Raw genomic sequence first — 11,198 nt, 5'->3', positions numbered from 1 at the left:
GAGGCAGGCTGTTGCTATCAGGACCCCATTGTTTACTTGGAGGTTGTTGCATTTCTACTCTTAAGAATTTCTACTCTTAAGGGTTAAGTCAACAGCGTGGCACGGCAGCTACAAAGGCCAGTGCCATTCTAGGCTTATTTTATTTCATAGAATCATAGAATCAAACTTAATACTAAATACTCCGAACTTAAGAACAGAAAACGGAACATTGGTGGTCAGGAAAAGAGATTTAAAGATGGGCTCAAAGCCAACCTTAAAAATTAGGCATAGACACTGAGAACTGGGAAGCCCTGGCCGTTGAGCGCTCCAGCTGGAGGTCAGCTGTGACCAGCAGTGCTGCAGAATTCGAGGAGGCACGAGTGGAGGGTGAAAGAGAGAAACGTGCCAGGAGGAAGGCGCGTCAAGCCAACCCCGACCGGGACCGCCTTCCACCTGGAAACCAATGCCCTCACTGCGGAAGAAGATGCAGATCAAGAATAGGACTCCACAGTCACCTACGGACCCACAGGGAAATCCATAATGGAAGACCATCTTACTCGTCCAACGAGGGATCGCCTAAGTAAGTAAGTAAGAATCAAAGAGTTGGAAGAGACCTCATGAGCCATCCAGTCCAACCCCATTCTGCCAAGAAGCAGGAATGTTGCATTCAAATCACCCCTGACAAATGGCCATCCAGCCTCTGCTTAAAAGCTTCCAAAGAAGGAGCCTCCACCACACTCCGGGGCAGAGAGTTCCACTGCTGAACGGCTCTCACAGTCAGGAAGTTCTTCCTTATGTTCAGATGGAATCTCCTCTCTTGTAGTTTGAAGCCATTGTTTCGTGTCCTAGTCTCCAAGGAAGCAGAAAACAAGCTTGCTCCCTCCTCCCTGTGGCTTCCTCTCACATATTTATACATGGCTATCATGTCTCCTCTCAGCCTTCTCTTCTTCAGGCTAAACATGCCCAGCTCCTTAAGCCGCTCCTCATAGGTCTTGTTCTCCAGACCCTTGATCATTTTAGTCGCCCTCCTCTGGACACATTCCAGCTTGTCAACTCTCATGTATTTATACATGGCTATCATATCTCCTCTCAGCCTTCTCTTCTTCAGGCTAAACATGCCCAGCTCCTTAAGCCACTCCTCATAGGTCTTGTTCTCCAGACCCTTGATCATTTTAGTCGCCCTCCTCTGGACACATTCCAGCTTGTCAACTCTCATGTATTTATACATGGCCATCATCATATCTCCTCTCAGCCTTCTCTTCTTCTGGCTAAACATGCCCAGCTCCTTAAGCCACTCCTCATAGGTCTTGTTCTCCAGACCCTTGATCATTTTAGTCGCCCTCCTCTGGACACATTCCAGCTTGTCAACTCTCACGTATTTATACATGGCTATCATGTCTCCTCTCAGCCTTCTCTTCTTCAGGCTAAACATGCCCAGCTCCTTAAGCTGCTCCTCATAGGGCTTGTTCTCCAGACCTTAAAAGGAAATTCCCAGCATCATGTCCCAGACGCACTTTATTAGAGATTTAAGATTGTCTGCACAATAATCCATATGCCCAAATATAAAGCTAGATAGAGTTTGTGGGAAATAGACCTTGACATTTGGGAGCATATGCAGCTGGTAATGTAGGTCAGCTGGGCCAAACTTCCCACACAGAACCCCCATGACCAACAGAAGATACTGTGTTTTCCGAAGGTCTTTGGCGACCCCTCTGACAACCCCTCATGACCTTCCCTGTATTGTGAATGGGGGGAAATGACGTAGGTGTGGAATCTGTTGTGGCGACAGCACCTGACTTGGGTGGCTTTGAAAAGAGATTAAGACAAATTCCAGTAGGATAACAGCTCCTCCTTTGATGGCGAGGGGTTCCTCTGGGGATCAGAGGCATCCTATCTCTGAAGGATGCTATTGTGCGCACATCCTGTTTGCAGGCTCGCTATCAGCATCTGGTTGGTCGCTGTGAAAATCGAGATGCTGAAATTAGGACTTTGTTTGGATCCAGCAGGGCTGTCGATTCTAAACCAGAGCATCTATATAAATAAAAATGTAATGTTCATTTGTGGGATTAACAGATCTCACAAACCACTGGACAAATTGACACCAAATTTGGACACAAGACACCTAACAACCCAATGTATGTCCTCCACTCAAAAAATTGACTTTTGTCATTTGGGAGTTGTAGTTGCTGGGATTTATAGTTTACCTACAATCAAAGAGTATTCAGAACTCCACCAATGACGGTATTGAACCAAATGTGGCACACAGGACTCCCATGACCAACAGAAAACACTAGAAGGGTTTGGAGGGCACTGATCTTGAGTTTGGGAGTTGTAGTTCACGTACATTGACAATCAAAGGGCATTCTGAACTCCACCAATGATGGTATTGAACCAAATGTGGCATACAGGACTCCCATGACCAACAGAAAACACTAGAAGGGTTTGGAGGGCACTGATCTTGAGTTTGGGAGTTGTAGTTCACGTACATCGACAATCAAAGAGCATTCTGAACTCCACCAATGATGGTATTGAACCAAATGTGGCACACAGGACTCCCATGACCAACAGAAAACACTAGAAGGGTTTGGAGGGCACTGATCTTGAGTTTGGGAGTTGTAGTTCACGTACATCGACAATCAAAGAGCATTCTGAACTCCACCAATGACAGAATTGAACCAAATGTGGCACACAGGACTTCCATTACCAACAGAAAACACTAGAAGGGTTTGGAGGGTATTGACCTTGAATTGGGAGGTGTAGTTTATCGACATCCAGAGCGCACTATGAAGCCAAACAATGATGGATCTGGACCAAACTTGGAATGCATACCCAATATGCCCACATTTGAATATTCATGGGTTTGGAGGGGAATTGACATTTTGGAGTTTGAGGTATTGGGATTTATAGTTCACCTGCAATCAATGAGCACTGTGAACTCCACCAAAAATGGAGTTTGACCAAACTTGGCGCACAGAGCCCCTATGACCAGGAAAAAAACACTGGAGGTCTCTGGGGTGAATTCTCCTTGATTGAGGGGAGTTGTAGTACACCTACATCCGGACAGCACTGTGATCCCGAACAATGATGGATCTGGACCAAACTTGGCATATATACCTGATATGATGAAATTTGATGACTGGAGGAGTTGGGGGGGGGGGGGGGGACTGACCTTCCTTTCTGGGAGTTGTAGTTCACCCACAACCAGAGAAACTGTGATCTCCACCGATGATGGACCTGGACCCAACTTGGCACACAGAACCGCCATGATTAATTTCACCTACTGGAGGGGTTTGAGGGGACTGACTCACCATAGTGGGAGTTGCAGTTTACCCACAATCAGAGTAACTGTGATCTCCACCGATGATGGACCGGGACCCAACTTGGCACACAGAACCCCCATGATTGATTCCACCTACTGGAGGGGTTTGAGGGGACTGACTCACCATAGTGGGAGCTGTAGTTTACCCACAATCAGAGAAACTGTGATCTCCACCGATGAAGGACCTGGGCGAAACTGGACACACAGAACCCCCATGATTATTTCCACCTACTGGAGGGGTTCGAGGGGACTGACTCACCATAGTGGGAGTTGTAGTTTACCCACAATCAGGGAAACTGTGATCTCCACCGATGATGGACCTGGACCCAACTTGGCACACAGAACCGCCATGATTAATTCCACCTACTGGAGGGGTTTGAGGGGACTCACTCACCATAGTGGGAGTTGTAGTTTACCCACAATCAGAGAAACTGTGATCTCCAGCGATGATGGACCGGGACCCAACTTGGCACACAGAACCCCCATGATTAATTCCACCTACTGGAGGGGTTCAAGGGGACTGACTCACCATAGTGGGAGCTGTAGTTTACCCACAATCAGAGAAACTGTGACCACCACCGATGAAGGACCTGGGCGAAACTGGGCACACAGAACCCCCATGACTAACTCAACCTACTGAAGGGATTTGAGGGGACTGACTCACTATTGTGGGAGTTGTAGTTTACCCTACAGCCAGAGAGCACACTAAATCCAACTGATGATGTATCCAGAGAAAACTTGCCCAACATAACAAACTTTAAGTACTGATGAAGTTTTTCAGGGTCAACCTGGCATGATGTGAGTTGTAGTTCACCCACAACCTTATGCATTTTGGGCAATTAAAAAACTGACTTTTTTGAAATAACCCAGCCAACGCCCAAGCTAATTATTCTATAATTCTAAGCATAGTTCATATACAAAGCTACAGCTCATATACAAAGCCCCAAATGCTCAGTCGGCCTCCTCCGTGCACCTCGGCGGCTCAAGACACAGGCTCCTGGGCTGCATTGAGATTAAAGCAACATTTCCTAAATACTTCCCATTGCAGTGGAGGCCTCACTAATCCCTCCATGCGCGTCACTCAAAGCTGCTTCCAGAAATTCCTCCTTTCTCCTCTCCCATGTTCTGAAGAAAACAGTGTGTGGGCAACACCATGAAGACCAAAGGGAGCCAACCTATGACAAGCATGTCTTGTAGCATCTCTGCATGATCTGCCATGCTATTTTTATTTATCGTGTCAGAGGCAGACCAAACAGTTGCACTGCATTTTTAACAAACAAACAAAACACAAAGTTTGCAAGCTTGGTAGTTGATTAAATGTCCTTTGACCAGTATCTGGCCACTTGGAGTGCCTCTGGTGTTGCCGCAAGAAGGTCCTCCATTGTACATGTAGCAGGGCTCAGGTTGCATTGCAGCAATGGTCAGTGGTTTGCTCTTCTCCGCACTCGCATGTCGTGGATTCCTCTTTGTAGCCCCATTTCTTGAGGTTGGCTCTGCATCTTGTGGTGCCAGAGCGCAGTCTGTTCAGCGCCTTCCAAGTCGCCCACTTTTCTGTGTGCCCAGGGGGGAGTCTCTCATTTGGTATCAGCCATTTGTTGAGGTTCTGGGTTTGTGCCTGCCACTTTTGGACTCTCGCTTGCTGGGGTGTTCCACCGAGTGTCTCTGTAGATCTTAGAAAACTATTTCTTGATTTAAGTCCTTGATGATACCCAAACAAGGGATGAGCTGGAGATGTCTCTGCCTTGGTCCTTTCACTATTGGCTGCTACTTCCCGGTGGATGTCAGGTGGTGCAATAGCGGCTAGACAGTGTAGTTTCTCCAGTGGTGTAGGGCGCAGACACCCCGTGATAATGCGGCATGTCTCATTAAGAGCCACATCTACTGTTTTAGTGTGGTGAGATGTGTTCCACACTGGGCATGCATGCTCAGCAGCAGAGTAGCACAGCGCAAGGGCAGATGTCTTCACTGTGTCTGGTTGTGATCCCCAGGTTGTTCACCTACAATCACAGAGCATTCTGAACCCCACCAACGATAGAATTGGGCCAAATCTCCCACAAAACCCCCATGAGGGCCACAGCAATGCGTGGCAGGGGACGGCTAGTATTACAATATAATGGTATAGTACAATAGAGTAATATTTAATACTGATATCGTACTATGCTAATAATATAAAATATTGTATGTATATATATCTTGTAAGCCGCTCTGAGTCCCCTTTGGGGTGAGAAAGGCGGCATATAAATGTTGTAAATAAATAAATAAATAATAAATAAATATTTTGAAGACTGTTCCTGAATCTCATGTTTTGGATTTATTCTTCTTTTGCATTCCTGGTTTTTGATGCTACTCCAGGACTTTGATTTTTGTGGATTATTCTTGATATTTGGACTTTGGTTTATTATACTACTAGCTTGGGGACCCAGCGCTGCCCGAGTTATTAGAGAAAGTGGGTAATGGCGGTTCCGTATGCCAAGTTTGGTCTTTATTGGTCACTGGATGACGGTTACATTGTTTTCATGAAGTGACTGAAGGTACTTGAAAGTACTATATCCTCCAAACAGCAGCAGGATATAGAGGGGGTCATGGAGGCTCTGTGTGCCAAGTTTGGTCTTTATCAGTCATTGGATGAGGGTGGCAGTGGTTTCAGTAAGTGAGTGAAGGTACTGCAAGTCCCATCATCCAAAGTCCATCCTCCTTCAAACTGCAGCAGGATGTAGAGTGGGTCATGGGGGCTCTGTGTGCTAAGTTTGGTCTTGATCAGTCATTGGATTGGGATCGTAGTGGTTTCAGTAAGTGAGTGAAGGTACTGCAAGTCCCATCATCCATGATCCACCCTCCTCCAAACTGAAACAGGATGTAGAGTGTGCTAAGTTTGGTCTTGATCAGTCATTGGATTGGGGTCGCAGTGGTTTCAGTAAGTGAATAAAGGTACCGCAAGTCCCATGATCCACCCTCCTCCAAACTGAAACAGGATGTAGATAGGGCCATGTGGGCTCTGTGTGCCAAGTTTGGTCTTGATCAGTCATTGGTTCAGGGTCGCAGTGGTTTCAGTAAGTGAGTAAAGGTACTGCAAGTCCCATCCATCATTTTTGGTCAACCCTCCTCCAAACTGCAGCAGGATGTAGAGTGGGTCATGGGGGCTTTGTGTGCCAATTTGGTCTTGATTGGTCATTGGATAAGGGTCGCAGTGATTTCAGTAAGTGAGTGAAGATACTGCAAGTCCCATCATCCATGATCCACCCTCCTCCAAACTGAAACAGGATGTAGATAGGGTCATGGGGGCTCTGTGTGCCAAGTTTGGTCTTGATCAGTCATTGGTTCAGGGTCGCAGTGGTTTCAGTAAGTGAATAAAGGTACTGCAAATCCCATCATCCATGATCCACCCTTCTCCAAACTGAAACAGGATGTAGATAGGGTCATGGTGGCTCTGTGTGCCAAGTTTGGTCTTGATTGGTCATTGGATATGGGTCGCAGTGATTTCAGTACGTGAGTGAAGATACTGCAAGTCCCATCATCCATGGTCCATCCCCCTTAGAACTGCATCAGGATTTATTTATTTTATTTATTTACTTTATTTATATACCGCTTTTCTCAGCCCTCAGGCGACTCAAAGCGGTGATTTAGAGTGGGCCATGTTTACACTCTCTTTTATTATATATATAGATTTTGCTGAATTACTTTTTATATATATTCCTCAATAAGCTGCTTTGCTATTTTACCTTGGACTGGAGTTCAGACGTGGTCCCCAGCCTTGGAGTGCAACAGTGGGGGAGGATGCTACGACAAAAGAAGGGAGGAAATCAAATGCCACCAGAAGTGGGTCAAAGCAAATGATGACAGAAGCCCTAACATCACTGCGGAAAGATGGTTCTATTTGCACAAAAGAGAAGTGGAGACAGTATCTCAGCCCTTTTGAGCCGTAGGGTTTGGAGGAGGTGGGACCTGCACCGCGTCCAAAGCTCCAGGTTCTTCATGCAGCTGTTCGGGGCCGGTGCGGTACCGCTGGGAGAATTCAGCATGCTTCTGGCGCAAGAGTTCCTGCTGCTTCTGGAGGCCCATGGACCTGTGGAAGGGGCACAAAGGCCTTCAAGTGAGAACGAGGCATATAGGAATATACGCATTCTGGGATTCCAGATTCCATAAAACAAGAATCTCCCACAAACGATGATAACCTGGATTATATGAGGGTGTAGAAGGGGCCTGAGTCTACACTGCCATATATTCTAGAGGCGATGCTTGGCTGCACGTTGGGCTTGTATGCCACACACACACACTCTCAAGACAAGGAGGCAAGTTCTGACTTTCTTATTCTAGAGGCGGTGCTCGGCTGCAGGCAGATGCGCAATGGGTTTGTATGGCACACACGCACTCTCTCAAGACAAGGAGGCAAGTTCTGACTTGCTTACTCTAGAGGCGACGCTCAGCTGCAAGCAGACGCGCACTAGGCTTGTATGGCACACACGCACTCTCTCAAGACAAGGAGTCAAGTTCTGACAATCTTACTCTAGAGGTGATGCTCGGCTGCAGGCACATGCACACTGGTCTTGTATGCCATACACACACTCTCTCAAGACAAGGAGGCAAGTTCTGACTTGCTTACTCTAGAGGCGGTGCTCGGCTGCAGGCAGACGCGCACTAGGCTTGTATGGCACACACGCACTCTCTCAAGACAAGGAGGCAAGTTCTGACTTTCTTACTCTAGAGGCGGCACTTGGCTGCAGGCAGACGCGCACTAGGCTTGTATGGCACACACGCACTCTCTCAAGACAAGGAGGCAAGTTCTGACATTCTTACTCTAGAGGCGATGCTCGGCTGCAGGCAGATGCACACTGGGCTAGCATGCCAAACACTCTCTCTCAAGGCAAGTTTCTTACTCTAGAGGCGGCACTCGGCTGCAGGCAGGTGCGCACTGGGCTTGCATGCTACACATGCACTCTCTCAAGACAAGGAGGCAAGTTCTGTATGCCACACACACACTCTCTCAAGACAAGGAGGCAAGTTCTGACTTTCTTACTCTAGAGGCAGTGCTCGGCTGCAGGCAGATGTGCAATGGGTTTGTATGCCACACACGCACTCTCTCAAACAAGGAGGCAAGTTCTGACTTTCTTACTCTAGAGGCAGTGCTCGGCTGCAGGCAGGTGCGCACTGGGCTTGCATGCCACACACACACTCTCTCAAGACAAGGAGGCAAGTTCTGACTTTCTTACTCTAGAGGCGGTTTTCGGCTGCAGGCAGATGCACGCTAGACTTGTATGCCACACACACATACTCTCTCAAGACAAGGACGCAAGTTCTGACTTTCTTACTCTAGAGGCGGCATTGGCTGAAGGCAGATGTGCACTGGACTTGCATGCCACACACACACTCTCTCAAGACAAGGAGGCAAGTTCTGACTTTCTTACTCTAGAGGTAGCGCTCGGCTGCATGCAGGCGTGCACTGGGCTTGTATGCCACACACACACTCTCTCAAGACAAGGAGACAAGTTCTGACTTTCTTACTCTAGAGGCGGCGTTTGTCTGCAGGCAGGTGCGCACTGGGCTTGCATGCCACACACACACACTCTCAAGGCAAGCAGGCAAGTTCTGACTTTTTTACTCTAGAGGCGGCACTCGGCTGCAGACAGGCGCATACTGGGCTTGCATGCCACACACACTCTCAAGACAAGGAGGAAAGTTCTGACTTTCTTACTCTAGAGGTGGCATTTGGCTGCATGTAGGCACACACTGGGCTTGCATGCCACACACACTCTCCCTCAAGACAAGGAGGTAAGTTATGACTTTCTTACTCTAGAGGCAGCGCTCGGCTGCAGGCAGATGCGCACTGGGCTTGTATGCCATACACACACTCTCTCAAGACAAGGAGGCAAGTTCTGACTTTCTTACTCTAGAGGCGGCGTTTGGTTGCATGCAGGCTTGCACTGGGCTTGCATGCCACACACGCACTCTCTCAAGACAAGGAGGCAAGTTCTGACTCTCTTACTCTAGAGGTGGCGCTTGGCTGCATTCAGGTGCGCACTGGGCTTGTATGCCGCACACACACTCTCTCAAGACAAGGAGGCAAGTTCTGACTTTCTTACTCTAAAGGCGGCATTTGGCTGCATGCAGCCGCACACTGGGCTTGCATGACACACATGCACTCTCTCAAGACAAGGAGGCAAGTTCTGACTTTCATACTCGAGAGGCAGCGCTCAGATGCAGGCATGCGCGCAGTGGGCTTGCATGCCGACACACTCTCTCAAAGCATGGAGGCAAGTTCTGACTTTCTTACTCTAGAGGCAGCGCTCAGATACAGACAGGCGCACACTGGGCTTCCATGCCACACACGCACTCTCTCAAAACAAGGAGGCAAGTTCTGTATGCCACACACGCACTCTCTCAAGACAAGGGGGCAAGTTCTGACTTTCTTACTCTAGAGGGGGTGTTCGGCTGCAGGCAGATGTGCACTGGGCTTGTATGCCGCACACACACTTTCTCAAGACAGTGAGGAAAGTTCTGACTTTCTTATTTGAGAGATGGTGCTTGGCTGCAGGCAGGAGCGCACTGGGCTTGCATGCTACACACGCACTCTCTCAAGACAAGGAGGCAAGTTCTGACTTTCTTACTCTAGAGGCAGCGTTTGGCTGCATGCAGGCGCGCACTGGGCTTGGATGCCACACACGTACTCTCTCAAGACAAGGAGGCAAGTTCTTACTCTAGAGGCGGCGCTCGGCTGCAGGCAGATGCACACTGGGCTTGTATGCCGCACACACACTCTCTCAAGACAAGGAGGAAAGTTCTGACTTTCTTACTCTAGAGGCGGCGCTCGGCTGAAGGAGGATGCGCACTGGGCTTGCATGCCACACACAAACTCTCTCTCAAGGCAAGGAGGCAAGTTCTGACTTTCTTACTCTAGAGGCGGCGCTCGGCTGCATGCAGGTGCAAAATGGGCTTGCATGCCACACACACACACTCTCAAGACAAGGAGGAAAGTTCTGACTTTCTTACGCTAGAGGCGGCGCGTGCTGGGATTGCATGCCACACACACACTGTCTCAAGGCAGAGGCAAGTTCTAACATTTTTACTCTAGAGGCAGCACATAGAGGACAACATGCTCACGAAAGCAGAGGGGGAGCCAATGATTGGCTTCCGCAGATTGCTTTCATGTTGAGATGATTTTCGTTGGGGGTGGGGGACCTTCCTGTTATGTGCTCCCGAAGGTAACGAAAATACGAAAGAACGGATGAAACAAAGGGAAACGGGTTCCGTGCACAACTCTAGTAGGAAGAGTTTTTGGACTCTTCAGATGCTCACTTGGCTCGCTCTTTGTTCTCATTGTAGATCTGGGTAATGGCTCTATCCTTTTCGTCCATGAAGCTGTTGTGTACTTCCTCCAGCTTCCTACAAGAAAACAAAAATGAGCTTTTCAGAAGGAAAAAAAAGGGAAATCATGGTAAACATTATAGACCTCAACATTGGAGATGAATGAGGACTGATAATGATAAACTCAGTATTGTGAACGAATATGGAACGGCTTAAGGATGCAAATGGACATGTATTTGTGCTCGTACCTTGGGAAGTCTGACCTGGCTACGGTGGTCCACGCTCTGGTTACATCCCGAATAGATTACTGCAACACACTCTACGTGGGGTTGCCTTTGAAGACTGTTCAGAAACTCAAACTAGTCCAATGGGCGGCAGTCAGATTACTCACCGGAGCGCCAAACAGGGAGCACACCACCCCCCTGTTATGTCAGCTCCATTGGCTGCCTGTCCACTTCCGAGCACAATTCAAAGTGCTGGTCTTGGCCTATAAAGCCCTATATGGTTCCGGCCCCGTTTACTTATCCGAACCTATCTCCTTCTACACTCCACCCCGTAGCTTTAGATCTGCTGGGAAGGCCCTGCTCTCAGTTCCACCGGT

The 11,198-nt window shown here is 48.3% G+C and overlaps 1 protein-coding gene across 1 annotated transcript in view; it reads right to left on the bottom strand.

Moving 5' to 3' along the window:
* Positions 1 to 7,149: 7,149 nt before the first annotated feature.
* DNAJC4 (DnaJ heat shock protein family (Hsp40) member C4) overlaps positions 7,150 to 11,198 on the bottom strand; it is a 37,379-nt gene continuing 33,330 nt past the window's right edge. The window contains exons 6-7 of the mRNA XM_060758424.2: positions 10,589 to 10,675; positions 7,150 to 7,361 (exon numbers count right to left, since the gene is read on the bottom strand). Of these exons, the coding sequence (XP_060614407.2) occupies positions 7,202 to 7,361; positions 10,589 to 10,675 (247 nt within the window). The 3' untranslated portion in view covers positions 7,150 to 7,201. The remainder of the gene's footprint in view (positions 7,362 to 10,588; positions 10,676 to 11,198) is intronic.

This window comes from Anolis sagrei, chromosome 12 (genome assembly GCF_037176765.1).
Source record: "Anolis sagrei isolate rAnoSag1 chromosome 12, rAnoSag1.mat, whole genome shotgun sequence".
Taxonomy (NCBI): domain Eukaryota; kingdom Metazoa; phylum Chordata; class Lepidosauria; order Squamata; family Dactyloidae; genus Anolis; species Anolis sagrei.
This window is presented reverse-complemented; position numbering and strand designations above follow the sequence as displayed.